Below are 20,493 nucleotides of genomic sequence, written 5' to 3' on the forward strand. Positions count from 1 at the left end.
CTGACTGTTGTTTGTGCATATGCACCAAACAGGAGTTCGGAGTATTCGGCCTTCTTGGAGACCTTGAGTGGAGTCCTGCATGGGGCGCCAGTGGGGACTCCATTGTTCTGCTGGGGGACTTCAATGCACACGTGGGCAATGATGGAGATACCTGGAAAGGCGTGATTGGGAGGAACGGCCTCCCTGATCTAAACCAGAGTGGTTGTTTGTTGTTGGACTTCTGTGCTAGTCATGGATTGTCTATAACGAACACCATGTTCGAACATAGGGATGCTCATAAGTGTACCTGGTACCAGAGCACCCTAGGCCGAAGGTCAATGATCGATTTTATAATCGTTTCATCTGATCTGAGGCCGTATGTTTTGACACTCGGGTGAAGAGAGGGGCAGAGCTGTCAACCGATCACCATCTGGTGGTGGGTTGGGTCAGGGGTGGGGAAGACTCTGGACAGACCTGGTAAGCCCAAACGTGGCGCGGGTAAATTGGGAACGCTCGGAGGAGGCCCCTGTCCAACAGACTTTCAACTCGCACTCCGGCGGAGCTTTCGTGCATCCCTGTGGAGGCTGGGGGCATTGAACCCGAGTGGACAATGTTCAAAGTTTCCATTGCTGAAGCTGCGCGAGGAGCTGTGGTCTTAGGGTCTTAGGTGCCTCAAGGGGCGGTAACCCACGAACACCGTGGTGGACACCGGTGGTCAGGGAAGCCGTCCGACTGAAGAAGGAGTCTTTCCGGGATATGTTATCCCAGAGGACTCGGAGGCAGTTGCAGGGCACCGAAGGGTCCGAAGGGCTGCAGCCTCTGCCGTGAAAGAGGCAAAGCAGCGGGTGTGGGAGAAGTTTGGAAAAGACATGGAGAAGGACTCTTCGGTCGGCACCAAAGTGCTTCTGGAAAACTGTTCGCCACCTCAGGAGGGGGAAGGGGAACCATCCAAGCTTTGTACAGTAAGGATGGGACACTGTTGACCTCAACTGAGGAGGTAATAGGGCGGTGGAAGGAGCACTTTGATGAACTCCTGAATCCGACTAACGCCCTCTATGTTAGAGGCAGAGCTGGAGGATGACAGGGGATTGTCGTCGATTTCCCAGGCGGAAGTCACTGATGTAGTCAAACAACTCCACAGTGGCAAAGCCCCGGGGATTGATGAGATCCGTCCAGAAATGCTCAAGGCTCTGGGTGTGGAGGGGCTGTCCTGGTTGACACGTCTCTTCAACATTGCGTGGAAGTCTGGAACAGTGCCAAAGGAGTGGCAGACTGGGGGTGGTGGTTTCCCCTCTTTTAAAAGGGGGACCAGAGGGTGTGCCAATTACAGGGGTATACACTTCTCAGCCTCCCTGGTAAAGTCTACTCCAAGGTGCTGGAAAGGAGGGTTCGGCCGATAGTCGAACCTCGGGTTGAGGAGGAACAATGCGGATTCCGTCCTGGTCGTTGGAACAATGGACCAGATCTTCACTCTGCAAGGATCCTGGAGGGAGCCTGGGAGTATGCCCAACCGGGTCTACATGTGCTTTGTGGATTTGGAGAAGGCTTATGACCGGGTCCCCGGGAGATACTGTGGGAGGTGCTGCGGGAGTATGGGGTGAGGGGGTCTCTACTCAGGGCCATCCAATTTCTGTACGACCAAAGTGAGAGCTGTGTCCGGGTTCTCGACAGTAAGTCGGACTCGTTTCAGGTGAGGGTTGGCCTCCGCCAGGGCTGCGCTTTGTCACCAATCCTGTTTGTAATATTTATGGACACGATATCGAGGCGTAGTCGGGGTGGGGAGGGGTTGCAGTTCGGTGGGCTGGGGATCTCATCGCTGCTCTTTGCAGATGATGTGGTCCTGATGGCATCATCGGCCTGTGACCTTCAGCACTCACTGGATCGGTTCGCAGCCAAGTGTGAAGCGGTTGGGATGAGGATCAGCACCTCTAAATCGGAGGCCATGGTTCTCAGCAGGAAACCGATGGAATGCCTTCTCCAGGTAGGGAATGAGTCCTTACCCCAAGTGAAGGAGTTCAATTACCTTGGGGTTTTGTTTGCGAGTGAGGGGACAATGGAGCGGGAGATTGGTCGGAGAATCGGCGCAGCGGGTGCGGTATTACATTCCATCTATCGCACCGTTGTGACGAAAAGAGAGCTGAGCCAGAAGGCAAAGCTCTCGATCTACCGGTCAGTTTTCGTTCCTACCCTCACCTATGGTCATGAAGGCTGGGTCATGACCGAAAGAACGAGATCCAGGGTACAAGCGTCGAAATGGGTTTCCTCAGGAGGGTGGCTGGCGTCTCCCCTTAGAGATAGGTGAGAAGCTCAGTCATCCGTGAGGAGCTCGGAGTAGAGCCGCTGCTCCTTTGCGTCGAAAGGAGCCAGTTGAGGTGGTTCGGGCATCTGGTAAGGATGCCCCCTGGGCGCCTCCCTAGGGAGGTGTTCCAGGCACGTCCAGCTGGGAGGAGGCCTCGGGGAAGACCCAGGACTAGGTGGAGGGATTATATCTCCAACCTGGCCTTCCAACCTGGCCTGAGAACGCCTCGGGATCCCCCAGTCGGAGCTGGTTAATGTTGCTCGGGAAAGGGAAGTTTGGGGTCCCCTGCTGGAGCTGCTCCCCCCGCGACCCGACACCGGATAAGCGGACGAAGATGGATGGATGGATTTTTATCCCATGATGATGCTGTCTCAATCATATTCTGCTGTTTATTGCTACTTTCAAGGACTCCTTTTATGTCTGTGGAGCTGCAGCCTCAGTGTCCTATGTATCATGTTAGGTTTTCTTAGCCGCCACACATATTGGACCCACAGGGTGGCGTGGACAAAGAAAAGCATACTTTTTAGAAATTAAGCATCACTTGTTGAAATTCAAGGAGACAGAGATGGGCTGGCAGGCCTTTGGTTACCTGAGGCGCAGCTGAGACACAGGCTGGCCCAATTTCTGTGCGATGCGTTCCTTCACTTCATGGTACGGTGTGTCCAGAGGGACAGACAGCGCCACAGTGTACGTGTAGTGGACCTTCACCACCACGGAGCCCACCTCTGCTCCCTGAACTACACCATCATGCTGTGAACAAGGAGCAGAAATACATTAAAAGATCATGTAAATACAGCTTTTATTAATAAATATTGATCTGGTCCAATCAGTGTGAATACTTTTTTAGATGGTTATTATGAAGTGGTTGTTTTTATCAGTGGCTGAATTGGTTCCAAAATGGGGCCAGTACCCTAATTCAGCAGTTGCATGACATGATCGTTGTATGTGTCTTATATTTTTATATTCATACGTATATCTTGGCTAACCCCCTATAGTTGACTATTTGACGTTTCGATCTAAGGAGACTTATTTCACTACCAACCTCACAGTAAAATCATTGCAGTGTCTGAAAATGTTGTTATGAAACAAAGAATCATCCCATATTGCCTATATTGGGATGCTGAATGACTGATTTTACATAGAATTGCTTGTTTTTTTCCAATAAATCATGATATATAGCCTATTTTGGTATAAATATTAGCCTATTAATAATACTGATAACAATCACAAGTAAGAGTGCTCATGTGGACAAAATTCAGAAGTGCTGGTACTCAGTAATGGGGAGTACTGGCCCATTACAGGCATGTTTTCTTTTAACATTTCATTAAAATTGTATTTTATATGAACTCATGTGACAAAAAAATTGTTTGAGTGATTTGATTTATTGATTGGTTGATTGTAATACTAGGAATAATAAATCTAGAAATCTTAATGTTGTAATCAAAAAATGTATATCGGCCATCGGAAATGAAAACATATATATATATATATATATATATATTAGGGCTGTCAAAATTAACACGTTAATTTTTTTATATTTAACTCGTTAAAAAAATTTACGAAATTAATGCAGCTGTGTTTGTTTACTTCATGTGGCGGCTGAGAAACGTAATACGTCTCCATAAGAGCAGGCGGCGCTACTCTAGGAGGGATTTACCTGATTGAAGTAGGCCTACGGGCCAGTCAAGAGTTGAAACATGGACCAGTAAGATCCCAAAAGAGAAAAAAGATGATGTGTTAGAATCCAGAAATGAATGAGCACGGGCTATAAACGGGACCGAGTACTAGTTCCGACATGTTGTCTCATCAGGAGAGATGCGCCACCGGTAAGCTGCTGTGCTGCCGATATGTACGTGCGCGATTTGTTTGCTTGATAACTGTTACGTTGGTCACGCTGATAAAACCTTATTTGCAGTCTGATGTTTAACGCTGTCGACTCGATAGTATCCGTGACTATATTCCAGTAAATGTTTGAAATTGGTGCGTCTCACTGTCATACAAGCTACTTCCTGGTTGCGGTGCTGGAAGGGAAATGTAGTCAATCGCTTTACATTGGTAATGGATTGCTGTGCACAGCGTCGCTATCTAAAACTACACTCAATGTTTTCCCTTTAGGCCAACATACACCTTTGTGGTTTTGGGTTACTGGTTTAATGTGTAACATTGATATTGATATTGATGTGCATTTCTGTGTTTAGATATATGTGCTTTGCTTAGTCATTCAGATTAAACACTATGTATATTATAATATTTAAGATATTAAGTACTGCCTAGATTGTAATTTATATTCTATATATATATATATACACATTTGTATATTATTCAGAATATGGTATATTAGGTATGTGGCTAATATTGGGGGTGGTGACAAAAATCTGCTCTCAAGTCGGACAGTTTCTAGCCGTTTCAGCAGCCTTCAGCAGGACTAAATAAGCCAAATTGTTGCTGCTGTTGTTCTGAAAGATATTAAACATTCTGAACTTAGCAGAACCTTTCCTTGTTTGTTTTCTCTTCATATTTGTAAAGTTAACTGATTTAGCATTATTTAAATATCCATTACTACAAGCTTCTGTCTCAATTTAAAAATGCGATTAATCGCGATTAACTACAGCAAATTGTGCGATTAATTAGTTAATTTTTTTTAATCGATTGACAGCCCTAATATATATATATATATATATATATATATATATATATATATATATATATATACACTCACCTAAAGGATTATTAGGAACACCTGTAAGATTTCTCGTTAATGCAATTATCTAATCAATAATTCACATGGCAGCTGCTTCTATGCATTTGTGGGTGTCGTCCAGGTCTAGATAATCTCCTGAACTTCAAACTGAATGTCAGAATGGGAAAGAAAGGTGATCTAAGTAACTTTGAGTGTGGCATGGTTGTTGATGCCAGACGGGCTGGTTTGAGTATTTCACAGTCTGCTCAGTTACTGGGATTTTCACGCACAACCATTTCTAGGGTTTACAAAGAATGGTCTGAAAAAGTAAAAACATCCAGGATGCTGCAGTCCTGGGGGGCGAAAATGCCTTGTTGATGCTAGAGGTCAGAGGAGAATGGTCCGACTGATTCCAGCTGATAGAAGCTCAACTTTGACTCAAATAACCACTCATTACAACCGAGGTATGCAGCAAAGCATTTGTGAAGCCACAACACACACGCAACCTTGAGTCAGATGGGCTACACCGGCAGAAGACCACACTGGGTACCACTCATCTCCACTAAAAATAGGAAAATGAGGCTAAAATTTGCACAAGCTCACCAAAATCGGACAGTTGAAGACAGTAAAAATGTTGCCTGGTCTGATGAGTCTCGATTTCTGTTGAGACATTCAGATGGCAGAGTCAGAATTTGGCATAAACAGAATAAGAACATGGATCCGTCATGCCTTGTTAGTTGTTACCACTGGGCAGGCTGGTGGTGGTGGTGGTGTAATGGTATGGGGGATGTTTTCTTGGCACACTTTAGGCCCCTTAATACCAATTGGGCATTGTTTAAATGCCACAGCCTACCTGAGCATTGTTTCTGACCATGTCCATCCCTTTATGCCCACCATGTACCCATCCTCTGATGGCTACTTCCAGCAGGATAATGCACCATGTCACAAAGCTCGAATCATTTCAAATTGGTTTCTTGAACATGACAATGAGTTCACTGTACTAAAATGGCCCCCACAGTCACCAGATCTCAACCCAATATAACATCTTTGGGATGTAGTGGAACGGGAGCTTCGTGCCCTGGATGTGCATCTCACAAATCTCCATCAACTGCAAGATGCTATCCTCTCAATATGGGCCAACATTTCTAAAGAATGCTTCCAGCATCTTGTTGAATCAATGCCATGAAGAATTAAGGCAGTTCTGAAGGCGAAAGGGGGTCAAACATGGTACTAGTAGGGTGTTCCTAATAATCCTTTAGGTGAGTGTGTTTTTTTTTTCTTCTTTTTTTCCTTGAGATCAGGATAAATGAAACAAAACCAAATCGATGATTCAATTTTGGTCTCATGCTGACATTTTAACCCTTGTGTGGTCCTTCGGGTCCCAGTGACCCGAAGGACCACACAAGGATTATGTACTTCCCTTTACTTTGTTGAGAATTGCTCTCTAAACCCTGTTTCTTGTAAAGTAAGTAAGTAAAGTTTATTTCTAGAACACATTTAAACACAGTTTAAGCTGACCAAAATGCTGTACAAACAAGAACTAAGGTGCTGTATTAACCCTTGTTTAGAGAGCAATTCTCAACAAAGTAAACGGAAGTACATAATCCTTGTGTTGTCCTTCGGTTCACTGGGACCCGAAGGACAACACAAGGGTTAAGTAAGTAGTGTGAATGACTGTATCATAATTTGTGTAGTGTGTATATGTGAAAGCTCCTGATGTCCTTGTCAGTGTTACAGCACTATGAAACTTCATTAACCTTCTGCATTAATGTCACTGAGACTAATTCCCCGTACATGTGTTGTACGTGATTAAACAAATTAATTAAAGTGGTCAAATGAGGCGTCTGAGGCTGCTTTTCTTCAAGACGCAGCAGGTTGCCATGGTTCACTCATTCTGAGCTGGAAGATATGAAAAAGCATCATCCTCATCAATTTAAACTCAAATGTTATGAGTAACCTTGACAAAGAGAAACTGTAATGTCATGGCTAGTCTGGATCAACAAAAGTACATTTCCAGGGTAAAGCCTGGCATCCTGCTTGTGGCACAAGATGTCTGCTCTCCGTGTATTGCCGTTCTCAAAATCCTCTCAAAAGCCAGAGCGTTTTTTTTCTCCTATCCTAGAATGTATTGGTGGTGGAGGCAGACTTCACTCCACAGCGCTGTGGAGATTTTGGCAATGCAAGAATATATAGTGGCAAGTCCATTAGTTATTTTACATAATAATGCATCTCTTCAGGTAATTGTGGCATGCAGAAACAGAAATGAATATTTATATCCAGACGCTTACTAGGCTACCTCTGCCTCCCCTGAGCGTCATAGTGACTTAATCGGGACACATCAGCATTCCCCCTGCTAAGTTCAACCTTACAAAGAAATGTCTTCACAAGTCCACACAATCCTTCTATATTTAGATCAGGTAGAAAGAAAAGGAAAGTGTGTGTGTGTGTGTGTGTGTGTGTGTGTGTGTGTGTGTGTGTGTGTGTGTGTGTGTGTGTGTGTGTGTGTGTGTGTGTGTGTGTGTGTGTGTGTGTGTGTGTGTGTGTGTGTGTGTGTGTGTGTGTGTGTGTGTGTGTGTGTGTGTGTGTGTGTCATAAGCGTTCAAAGTTTCAGCTTCCACGGATGAATCTGGCTTTTCAGAGGGAGCTATTACCTGGTCGCTGGCTGCGTTGGCTGGGTCCTTGGGAGGCTCTGAGGCTGCCAGTGGTGCGTGGGTGGCAGTAGTGTAGGATGGAGGTGGAGTGTCTGAGGTAAAACGTACTGCAAGGAAAACACAGTACGGGTACAGTCTGAGCACACACAAAACAAGTCTAATGGAAGGTAAACAGGTAGAAAGGTAGTCTGTTCCTCCATGCATACATAATTTTAAGGGGGAAACTACGGTGGCCCCAACACGCACTAATAAGACAACACGCGCAAATAAGACAACACGTGCAAATAAGACAACACGCACTAATAAGACAACACGTGCAAATATGACAACACGCACTAATAAAACAACACGTGCAAATAAGACAACACACACTAATAAGACAACACGCGCAAATAAGATAACACGTGCAAATAAGACAACACGCACTAATAAGACAACGATGCAAATAAGACAACCACGATAAGAGCAACACGCACTAATAAGACAACACGCACTAATAAGACAACACGCGGCAAATAAGACAACACGCACTAATAAGACAACACGTGCAAATAAGACAACACGTGCAAATAAGACAACATAAAATAAGACAACACGCACTAATAAGACAACACGTGCAAATATGACAACCACGTGCAAATGCACGACAACACACTACTAAGACAACACTCGCAAATAAGACAACACGCGCAAATAAGACAACATGTGCAAATAAGACAACACCTGCAATTAAACCACAGCACACACTAATAAGACAACACATGCAAATAGCCCACACCACAACGGAAGTGTTTCCAGGGGACACTTTTAAGTGATGCACATGTGCCTCAACCATTGGCTTTGCGGTACATAGACAGACCAACAACAGGACAATTTGAACAATTTTCGCCATTTTATTCATCACTAAATTCACTTCTGAATACGTTTTTAATATTATTGTATTTAGGTCAAAGCACCACTTACAGAGCCGGTAGCATGGCTGTAGACTTGTTTCAATGTATATCCTGTACATTATTAACTTTTTAGAGACACTGTAGGATGATAAACTGGGCGACTGTGGCTTAGTAGGTAGAGCAGGTCGTCCATTAAACTCAGGGTCAGGGAGTTGATTCCCGGAAGTGTCCTACGGTAGCAAGATGAACCTAAGAATCAATGCCACCAACGCTCCACTCAGCGCCAACTGCAATGTTTAATATTTTAAATGAATGTAGCCTACTGGCAGTCTGGCACAAGTAGGGTGTTTGTGTGTGTGTGTGTGTGTGTGTGTGTGTGTGTGTGTGTGTGTGTGTGTGTGTGTGTGTGTGTGTGTGTGTGTGTGTGTGTGTGTGTGTGTGTGTGTTGAGTGAGTGTGAGACGGCCGGCCAGCGGGTTGTTAAGCCTGCAAGCGCTTTGTGGAGTTTAACTCCGAAAATGCAGCTAACCACAGGTTACTCTTAAAATGGACATGTGTTGTGATACTTAAACAAATAATCCATCAACGGCGAAATAAAAGCCTCTTATTTACGAGCGGTCTGAGAGACCTCCAGCTTAGAGCCGGGTCTCTGAGCAGGACACTGTTCGAGCGACGAGCTACGCCCGGCAGGCGTAGCTGGCTGTCGCGTCACTTTATGGAGCTACTCAATTCCGAAAACTTTGAAACAAATTGTCAATTCGGCAACGATTTTCGCAAGACTGCCTATATTCGAAATCTAAAGAGTTCATTTTTCCCCCTAAAACGCTGTTCGAAGTGAATTTAGTGATGAATAAAATGGCGAAAATTGTTAAAATTGTCCTGTTGTTGGTCTGTCTGCGTAACCGCAGCCAATGGTTGAGGCACATGTGCATCACTTAAAAGTGTCCCCCTGGAAACACTCTTCGTTGTGGTGTGGGCTATTTGCATGTGTTGTCTTATTAGTGTGTGCTGTGGTTTATTTGCAGTTGTTGTCTTATTTGCACATGTTGTCTTATTTGCACGTGTTGTCTTATTTGCAGGTGTTGTCTTATTTTGCGGTGGTGTCTTATTTGCAGGTGTTGTCTTATTTGCAACGGTTGTCTTATTTGTAATGCGTGTTGTCTTATTTGCACGCTGTTGTCTTATTTGCACTGTTGTCTTATTTGCGTGCGTTGTCATATTAGTGCGTGTTGTCATATTAGTGCGTGTTGTCTTATTAGTGCGTGTTGTCTTATTTGCACGTGTTGTCTTATTTGCGTACGGTTGTCTTATTAGTGCGTGTTGTCTTATTAGTGCGTGTTGTCTTATTTGCACGTGTTGTCTTATTTAACGCGTGTTGTCTTATTAGTGCATGTTGTCTTATTAGTGCGTGTTGTCTTATTTGCACGTGTTGTCTTATTTGCACGTGTTGTCTTATTTTGCGTACGTTTGTTCTTAGTGCGTGTTGTCTTATTAGTGCGTGTTGTCTTATTTGCACGTGTTGTCTTATTAGTGCGTGTTGTCTTATTTGCACGCGGTTGTCTTATTTGCACGTGTTGTCTTATTAGTGCGTGTTGTCTTATTTGCACGTGTTGTCTTATGTACGCGTGTTGTCTTATTAGTGCGTGTTGTGTTATTTGACGCGTGTTGTATTATTAGTGCGTGTTGTCTTATTAGTGCGTGTTGTCTTATTTGCACGTGTTGTCTTATTAGTGCGTGTTGTCTTATTTGCACGCGTGTTGTCTTATTTGTAACGTGTTGTCTTATTAGTGCGTGTTGTCTTATTTGCACCGTCTTCTTATTTGCACGTGTTGTCTTATTAGTGCGTGTTGTGTTATTTGCACGTGTTGTATTATTAGTGCGTGTTGTCTTATTTGCACGTGTTTGTCTTATTTGCACGCGTTGTCTTATTAGGTGTGTGTTGTCTTATTAGTGTGTGTTGTTTATTTGCACGTGTTGTCTTATTAGTGCGTGTTGTCTTATTAGGGCGTGTTGTCTTATTTGCACGTGTTGTCTTATTAGTGCATGTTGTCTTTGTTGCAATGCGTGTTGTCTTATTTACGCGTGTTGTCTTATTTGCACGTGTTGTCTTATTTGACGCGTGTTGTCTTATTAGTGCGTGTTGTCTTATTTGCACGTGTTGTCTTATTAGCGCGTGTTGTCTTATTAGTGCGTGTTGTCTTATTTGCACGTGTTGTCTTATTTGCACGTGTTGTCTTATTAGTGCGTGTTGTCTTATTAGTGCGTGTTGTCTTATTTGCACGTGTTGTCTTATTTGCACGTGTTGTCTTATTAGTGCGTGTTGTCTTATTAGTGCGTGTTGTCTTATTTGCACGTGTTGTCTTATTTGCACGTGTTGTCTTATTTGCACGTGTTGTCTTATTAGTGCGTGTTGTCTTATTAGTGCGTGTTGTCTTATTTGCACGTGTTGTCTTATTAGTGCGTGTTGTCTTATTTGCACGTGTTGTCTTATTTGCACGTGTTGTCTTATTAGTGCGTGTTGTCTTATTTGCACGTGTTGTCTTATTTGCACGTGTTGTCTTATTAGTGCGCGGTTGTGTTATTTGCACGCGGTTGTATTATTAGTGCGTGTTGTCTTATTAGTGCGTGTTGTCTTATTTGCACGTGTTGTCTTATTAGTGCGTGTTGTCTTATTTGCACGTGTTGTCTTATTTGCACGTGTTTGTCTTATTAGTGCGTGTTGTCTTATTTGCACTCGTTGTCTTATTTGGCGTGTTCTCTTATTAGGTGCGGTTGTGTTATTTGCACGTGTTGTATTATTAGTGCGTGTTGTCTTATTTGCACGTGTTGTCTTATTTGCACGTGTTGTCTTATTAGTGCGTGTTGTCTTATTAGTGTGTGTTGTCTTATTTGCACGTGTTGTCTTATTGGTGCGTGTTGTCTTATTAGCGCGTGTTGTCTTATTTGCACGTGTTGTCTTATTAGTGCGTGTTGTCTTATTAGTGCGTGTTGTCTTATTTGCACGTGTTGTCTTATTTGCACGTGTTGTCTTATTTGCACGTGTTGTCTTATTAGTGCGTGTTGTCTTATTTGCACGTGTTGTCTTATTTGCACGTGTTGTCTTATTAGTGCGTGCTGTGGTTTATTTGCACGTGTTGTCTTATTGTTGCGTGCTGTGGCCTCTCAGGGCCACCGTAGGAAACACTTAGTAGTTGTATTTTTTGTTCATTCTGACATTAACTTAATGATAATGAATGTCAACAAACACAGCTGTTTTCTAATGTCTAGAAGCTGCAGTTTTCATTAAACCCCCAGCAGCTTTAAAAGGAGCACTGCTTAGAGGATAGGTTCACATTATTTTAAGGCTGTCTTCAAACAATACTCACATGTATGCATTAACGGCATAAAAACCTGTATGACCTACAATTTCCTGATGTTAAACTCAGACAAAACTGAGGTAATTGTCCTGGGCCATAAACACCTCCGAACCTCATTATCTAATGATATAGCTAGCTACTCTGGATGGCATTGCTGTGGCCTCAAGCCTAGTGTTGTTTTTGGCGGCCTGTTTTAATTTTAGTTTTAGTCTATTCTTTGCGACCTGATGCAGTCCCTGAAGTGAGACACACGAAACAGAAATACTGCAAATAATAATAATGTGACTAAACGAGACAAAATAACTCACCTCGTTTTGGTCAACGAAAATGAAGAGACATTTTAGCATAGTTTTTATTTTGTAACCACATTTAGTCTCGTTTTTATTTGTCAACAATATTGCATTATACATTTAATTATAGTCATCGTCACATGACCAGCATTTACGTTGCGTCTCGTCTCGTTTTCGTCACGTGATAATGGTTCGTTGACGACGATATTTAGTCATAATTTTCGTTGACGAAAGCAACACTACTCAAGCCCTACCGTCAGAAATCTCAGAGTTATTTTTGATCAGGATATATCCTTTAACGCCCACTTAAAACAAATCTCAAGAACAGCCCTTTTTCACCTGCGTAACATTGCCAAAATTATGCACATCCTGTCTCAAAACGATTCTGAAAAACTAGTCTTAACTAGTTTACTACTTACTTACTACTTAAAGGCTGGTCTACTGTAATTCCTTACTATCAGGTTGCTTAAATAAGTCCCTTAAGACTCTCCAGCTGATCCAGAATTCTGCAGCGCGTGTGCTAAAGAGAACTAAGAAAAGAGATCATATTTCTCCTGTACTAGCTTCTCTGCATTGGCTTCCTGTAAAATCCAGGATTGAATTTAAAATCCTTCTCCTGACCTATAAAGCGTTTAATGGTCAGCCACCATCATATCTTAAAGAGCTCATAGTTCCATATTGTCCCTCTAGAGCACTGCGCTCCCAGAATGCAGAGTTACTTGTGGTTCCTAGAGTTTCTAAAAGTAGAATGGGAGCCAGAGCCTTCAGTTATCAGGCTCCTTTCCTGTGGAACCAGCTCCCACTCTGGGTTCGGGAGGCAGACACCGTCACCACATTTAAGAGTAAACTTAAAACTCTCCTCTTTGATAAACCTTATGTACAGTTAGGGAAGTAAGGAGTTGCAGTGTTCACCTCTCTGCTTCTCTACATAGTCGTCAGCTACCAACCCTTATAGAGCTGGCTCAGGTTTGCCTTGGACCAGCTCTTAGTTATGCTGTTATAGTTTTAGACTGCCAGGGGACTTCCTTTGACACACTGAGCTCCTCTCTCCTCTCTCTTTCCATCTGGGTGCATTCATGTCCCAGAAATGCTTGTTACTAATTTAGTTCTGGGGAGCTTGTTCCCCGGAGCCCTTATGTTTTCTCACACTGCAGTTTTCCTTGGATTAGGGTGGCACCTTGGTCCTGCTCAATGCTCTGCTATGCCCTGGTACGCCCTGCAGTGCCCTGCTACACCATGAACTACTACAACTGCTATTTCTAGTCATAGTTCTATTATCTTTATTGTCACTATAATTGCCACTGTTCATCGTAGGTCCAGGTACGGTTCGTTCATTTGTTTTTGCTGTCACATATGAAATCGAAAAAACGAGAAAACAACTCCTTTTTCCGTTTTTTTAGAAAAACGAAAAAACGAAATTATGACTTGATTTTTGTTTTTTCGTTTTTCTAAAAAAACGGAAAAACGGAAAAAGGAGTTGTTTTCTCGTTTTTTCGATTTCATATGTGACAGCAAAAACAAATGAACGAACCGTACCTGGACCATCGTACCTCCAACCGGCATCGTCAGACACCGCCTACCAAGAGCCACTGTTGCACTAAATGCTTGCTCTTGGGGGAATTATTTGAATTGTTGGTTCTTTGTAAATTATAGTATCATCTAGACCTACTCTATCTGTAAAGTGTCTTGAGATAACTCTTGTTATGATTTGATACTATAAATAAAATGTAATTGAATTATACAGTCGGCGCATTGAAACTGTTGCTACTTTGCATGCTAATGGGTGGACGGATGGGTCCTTTTTTCAAAAACTTTAAAAACAACTGTCAGAGCCATAATGGAAAGATTTATCAGATCTTAAAGAAATACATCTCAGCCTTCAACACAGTGTGAGATGACTAAATCTGAGAAAAAAATCACTATGATAAAAATTATACTATATATCTTGCGCTCACAAGCACCGGCCAGTGATACGGTAGGCGGGTGTAGTTTCATAGAAAGAAAATAGTTCCTCTATAAAACTGATCACAACCTGTGAATTAACTTGATTAGCCAGGGGCATGTTCAGTCTCAAAACAGTGTGCACCGTTTTGATACGATTTCCTGGTTGAACAACAGGTGTGAAACGTTTTGCAACAGGCTTTGAGTTATGCTTTCTCTCATTTGGTGGGTGTGTCACAGGTGATGCACAATCAGCAGAGATGTGTCTATAAACTCGTTGCTCGTTTTGTCGGGGCTGAACGTGGCCCATTTCTGGAAAGAGACATTTTCATTATATTGGAGAGAAGGCAAATATGTCTATGGCCAATATCTCCAACACTGGGAAACTCACACCAAAACAATGTAGATTTATAAACAGCACTACATGTAAGTGGAAAAATACGTATTTTTGATGTGGGGGTGAACTGTCCCTTTAAGACGCTCTGACAGTTACAGGTTCTTAATAAAGGTAATTCCATCAATCCAGCCATCCATTCATCCATTCATCTATCCATCCATCCATCCAACCATCCATCCATTATCCATAACCGCTTATCCGGGTTGTGGTGGGCTGGAGCTGATACAATTTTTAGATTTTTGACCTATACTGCAGCCAGCCACCAGAGGGTGATCCAGATGTTTTGCCTTTACTTATACAGTCTGATGTATAGACTGATATGTATGGTCATTTGGTCATAGTGCTAGCCATTTTTCACAGACTAACCGTATAAACTTCTGTATAAACCAACTTGCCACAAATTTACTTTTTTTTCAGTAACGTAAAACCAGCAGTGGAGTAGTAACGTTACGAAGCAGAGAGCCAGCCGCTAAATGAGTCAAGATGTCTTGCTCGGAAACAAAGTGTTGGTTCTTTGTGCCCTGCTGCTAGTGGAGCAAAATATTATTATAATAATAAAACATATTATTATTATTATTATTATTATTATTATTATTATTATTATTTTTATTATTTTTATTATTTTTATTATCAGCAGCACTGTACTTCAAAAACCACAGGCAAATATCTAGTCAAGATAGATCACAGTGCCAGAAAGTCCACATAAAAAATATTGCTCTGACTCTGGAATGATCCTGGAGCAGATAACAGGAAATAAGGTCTTCCTATTTTGAGGCAGGAGGATTTTAGAGCGAGTATAAGGACCAGGAGGAATGTGATCAATGTTTTACCTCGAGGAGGAGCTGCAGGGCTATGCTGGGCCTCAGGGCGAGTCGGTGGCTTGAGTCCTGGTGGGAGAGGGATGCCACTGGGAACTCTCTGTGGAAGAAGACAAGAAAGGAAAGTCAGAGAATAAGCATAATTTCTTCCCAGCAGGATACTTGCATCTTTTTTTTTTATTTTTTATTCACAATTTAACACACTTATACTTGCATCTTTTGATGAAAAGAGCACAATAATATTGTAACTGTTCCAGCTGATAGGCTTAACTGTAGCATTTAATATTTTCATGTATTTTCCATGATACAACATTTTGCTGCCTGGTCTCTGGGGTGAAGCCGAGAAACCTCTGCTCAGCATGAGTCTAATTTTGAGAAATCTGTGAAGTGCCGTCATCAATGCTCTAAACTGAAGCCCAGTCTGTTTCCTTTCAAGATGAGCCTGAAATATATTAGGCAATATCTCAGTTGGTAGAGCGGGCGCCCATATACAGAGGTTTACTCCCATAGATTGTTCTATATCTATGTTTACTCCTCAATGCAGCGAGCCCGGGTTCGACTCCGACCTCTCTCCCCTTTCATGTATTTAGCTGTCCTGTCAAATAAAAGCCTAAAAATGCCCCAAAAAATTTAAAATAATCAAATTTTCTTTTTTTAAAAGCATCATAAAGTGTATTATTGCATTAAAATACATTACATTCTCCTTTTTGCCTTTGGACATCTTGACATCTGCAGGTTCAAGCAGGGATATTGGCAGAAGTCCTCTCTGAAAAATAAAGGACTAAAATCAGACACTAAAATATAAAAGAGACTAAATTACAGTGAAATACAGCTTTGTCACCAACCACCTTGGTAGAAATGATCTACTCCATTTTCTGCATTCGATTGTTGACCACTGACCATATTACACCAATTTTAGCTTTCCTTTATTGGCTCCCTATCCATGTCAGATCAGACTTTAAGGTGTTTTTGATGACCTACAAAATTGTAAATGCCTTCATACCTGTCTGATCTCCTTCAACCTTATATTCCATCTCGTGGTATTCACTCTCAGAAAGCAGGCTCCTGTCTCGCCGCAGAGTCAAAAAGAAGTTAGCAGGCTAAAGGGCCTTTAAGTATAAATTTAAGGTTTGGATTTTCAAAAGGACGTATGGGAGTTTATCCTGGATGGCCAGTGGAGATCCTGACACTAGTAGAAAAAGTCAAATCTGCTGATTGGTAATGTAGGTGTGAATGATGTCTGTGTTTAGATTTGACTGAGTTATGACTCTGAGATGATCCAGCTACCAATGGATAATAACGGCCAACTGAGCCAACTAGGAGGTAGGGTAGGGAGTAGGGCCCTACCGCCTCATATCTATGGTGGTGATAGGTGTTATTGATCCATTCATTCTTAATTATTTTTTGAGCAACTTCCAACACAAAATTTCACACAACATATAAGCCAACAAATGAAACTGAACTGACTTGACAAATGTAAACCAAAGATGTAACATCTGAATGTTTTGTACTGTACTTGAAAAAAAATGCAGACTACTGAATTTAAAGCTCAAGAAAATCATCATCCCACACATCTTTATGAATTACCACCACCTCTGCAGCTCCCCTCCACCAAACAGCAGATTGTGACACAGATAGAGACTAGCTGGTGAACAAAATGGGTAATTTAGCAGCTAATGAATATGCAGGAATGATATTTCCCTCAAGAGTTGGTGGAGACCAAACCAGAGGTAAAAACAGAGTGAATATTGGACTCATCTTTATCAGGTGAACACAAACATGACTCCAAATGAATGCTAATGTTGCTAGGTATCTGTACAGTGTATAGGCAACTGTGGGCAAAATTTTAAAAGGTCATAAAATGTAAATGTTGTGTGGTCAAAAAATAACTTAATGCAGGTTTAAAACTTCTAACTTTATATGTTATTGTATCTAAGTTTTATTTGTTAAAGCACCATAAGAGTAGAGCTGCAAACATTAATCAAGTAGTTCAATTATTATTAAAATTAATCGATTAATCAGTTTGGGTAATTGTTTTAATGAAAAAAAGTTTAAATTCTCTGATTCCAGCTTCTTAAATGTGAATATTTTCAAGTTTCTTCACTCCTCTGTGACAGTAACTCTATGGCATTGTGTGCATTTTATTATATTTTTTTACTTTCCAGAATTTCTCCTCATGCTTTTAAATTGTCCCCAGGGGATCAATAAAGTATAGTAGTAGTAAAAGTATTTTAATTAAATTAAACTGAGTAAACTGAATATCTTTGAGTTGTGGACAAAACAAGACATTTGAGGATGTCATCTTGGGCTTTGGAAAACGCTGATTGACATTTTTCACCATTTTCTGACATTTTATAGATCAAACAACTAATCTAAAACTAAACTCAAGAAAATAATCAACAGTTTAATCGACTATGTAAATAAACTTTAAAAAAATAATCAGCCTTACATAGGACAATAAAACAATGATTTTTCCCAGGACATTGAAAACATCCCAACACAACTCTTAAAAATCAGTCTATAAGATTTACACTGCATCTTTGTCTCATTATAGTGACATGACATACATTCTCTTTCTACTCACCTGTCCATCATATATGACAGTTGCCATCCCATCCCTGTCCTCCTCGCCAAATAAAAACACTGTGGCCCCTCCCGGCACAGTCAGCTGTCCCGGGCCCCGAGCCATGTAAGGGATCCGCATGCGCATGTATCGAGAGTCCCTTACAGGTGGTGAAAAGACATAATCAATCACACATCTACAATTATGTAAGTGTAGTTCAACAGCTCAGGTTAATAATATTTATATATGTATGGTGATAATACTCACTGAGCTCCATCCACCTTAGGCTCATAGAAACCAGGTTTCTGTGGTGAAGACAGAGTGATAGTTAGCAAAGGGAGTGACTGACAACAATATCTTTATTCATAATGACACTGTGGTCATTCGTACCTGTAGCCTCAGAGGTTCAAAGCCTCCAAAATCATCATTGGGAATCATGGAGGTAATCACCTGCAAGCAGAGCATTATACATTACTGTTCTGCAACATTTTACTTTTGTTTTTCCTCTCATTAGTAGTATAAAAGTAAACAAGAGCAAGTTGGAGTAATTCAAGCATCTTACCATACATAAATGACACAACATTTGCCATGGGGACACGCTACCTTTGATTTGCCCAGGAAGTCTCTTTGCTGCAGCTGCTCCACATCCTGTTTCCTGGGACGAAACACCACATCCTCAGGCACCAGGAGAGGAGCCAGTACCTCTTCCCTCTGTTATTGAAGTCAGAGTAAAGTGTTCTTTTTGTAATACAAATGACGATATTGTGTGTACATCTGTACTGTGTTTACCAAATGTGTTTTTTAGAATTCTAAAATTATTTTAAGTCAGAATATTTAAGAAAAGCAATAAGAGGAAAAATAAATTTCATTTTCAGCTCTGGGCTTTTGGAGTGAGCTCTGACCTAAACACTCTGTATTTATTTTGTGAAATTGTTGTTAAACCATTTTTTAGAATAACCATAGCCTTATCTTTTACCATGAATATCTACAAAACTGTGACCTAAACCTATCACTTTAAGACACAATGAGTCGGCAGCGGTGGCCTAAAGGTTAGAGCGATGTAGTTCCTGCTCCAATGAAGTAGGTTAGACTGTACTAGTACTGGGCAACTTCACTGGGTGTTTGGTGTTTTAAGCCCCCAAAGTTGTCTTCCAGACAGCACAGCCTTGAAAGGCACTAAGATTAGGCAATGGTTATGGTTAGGGTTAAGGGTTAGGTGCCTTGAAGTTGACGGTCGCAGCTCTGCCTTGAAGTCGACGTTGGGGGCTTAAAACACCATCGAGCGCTTCACTGAGTGAGTGTATTTAGGGCGTTTCTGCAAAACTGCAGGAATATCTCAGTGACACTTCCCTGATTAAATAAATAATAAGTTTAAAAAAAACTAAGAAAAAAAGCTTCTTTAGAAGAGGAAAGCTGATTGAACTCATAGAGGGGACAGAAAGGTGGGATTTCATTACACAGGCTGCAAATTAAAGTTTGTCAAAAGTGATGGTGGCGTACAAAGATAGTGTTTTAACCTTTTTATAATTGTGCCCTTCCTTAGATTTACTTTTGTAGTTCAATAACTATACAGCATCATACCTACCTACTGCATGATAAACCTGCCCTCAAGATAAATGGCTTTCACTGCCCTTGCTGCTACCTACCTGGTAAGTGCACACCAGCATGACCAAATAGAGCACAGTTCACTGATATCTTTCACTTGTTATTCTTGTCACAAGAAGTTAAAGTTTCAATTTCATTGTGCCTTAAAGAAAAGAGTAAAGACACAATTTTCATTTTTTTTTTTTTATTCTTACTAGGACATCAAGTATGGCAATGGCAGGAATGCAAACAACAAACATAAACAACAAAGAAATTTGTCACCAAAGTCTAACTCATGTCCTTTCCAGTCTGTTCTGAAAGTTGTGACACTTACCAGGACGCTGTCCAAAGCCACCTCTATGTTTCCCCCTCGACTTCCTCCTCTCTCCTGGGAGGCTGTCAGCAGGATCTCCTTGGCCTGCTCCCACTGGCCCATCCGACAGTACACAGCTGCTGCATTATATAATACCTGGGCGACACATCACAATTATACATTTCAGTTCCTTCCTGTTACGGTAATACTGCTGTTGACTTTACTGTTGTGTGAAAACCCACTTACAGAGATTTTACATCATAATTTACCACAATATGGGGGCCATTACCAATGAATTAATATACACTTAAATAACATGTCTGTCTTTCCAAACTTACTTTCTGGATTTGTTAAAAAAAAAAAAAAAAAACTCCCCATGTACTGAAGTTTTAAGACACTGGAGGATGGAGCTATCAGCAAACTATTTTCTGCTACAAAGGCTAAAAAGTTGCATTATTATTCAGGGTGATATGTCAGTGCATTCAATGCTACTGTTGGAGCAGTGATTTATATAGCCGGAGAGAATTTGACAAATCAATTGTCAGAGAAATCTAGCATGCTGCATTATTTTTCCTTTTTTTAAGTTGTCAAACTACCTTGGTGATGCTTGGGTCCTTTATGTATAGATTTAGATGATCCAGTTCAGTTTGTTCAATTGTTAATTTGTACTATAATTACTAAGATATTGTTCTGTGGAATTGGTTCCCTGTGATGACAGCAAAACAATTGC

General features: G+C 41.5%; 1 protein-coding gene across 1 annotated transcript in view; it reads right to left on the reverse strand.

The window, feature by feature from the left end:
- noxa1 (NADPH oxidase activator 1) overlaps positions 1-20,493 on the reverse strand; it is a 34,743-nt gene that overhangs the window by 7,387 nt on the left and 6,863 nt on the right. The window contains exons 5-13 of the mRNA XM_039802656.1: positions 19,785-19,919; positions 18,470-18,577; positions 18,257-18,316; positions 18,134-18,171; positions 17,888-18,026; positions 16,001-16,069; positions 15,316-15,403; positions 7,610-7,716; positions 2,868-3,028 (exon numbers count right to left, since the gene is read on the reverse strand). Coding sequence (XP_039658590.1) covers positions 2,868-3,028; positions 7,610-7,716; positions 15,316-15,403; positions 16,001-16,069; positions 17,888-18,026; positions 18,134-18,171; positions 18,257-18,316; positions 18,470-18,577; positions 19,785-19,919 — 905 coding nt within the window. The remainder of the gene's footprint in view (positions 1-2,867; positions 3,029-7,609; positions 7,717-15,315; positions 15,404-16,000; positions 16,070-17,887; positions 18,027-18,133; positions 18,172-18,256; positions 18,317-18,469; positions 18,578-19,784; positions 19,920-20,493) is intronic.

Source organism: Perca fluviatilis, chromosome 6, assembly GCF_010015445.1.
Source record: "Perca fluviatilis chromosome 6, GENO_Pfluv_1.0, whole genome shotgun sequence".
In the NCBI taxonomy this organism is placed as follows: Eukaryota; Metazoa; Chordata; class Actinopteri; order Perciformes; family Percidae; genus Perca; species Perca fluviatilis.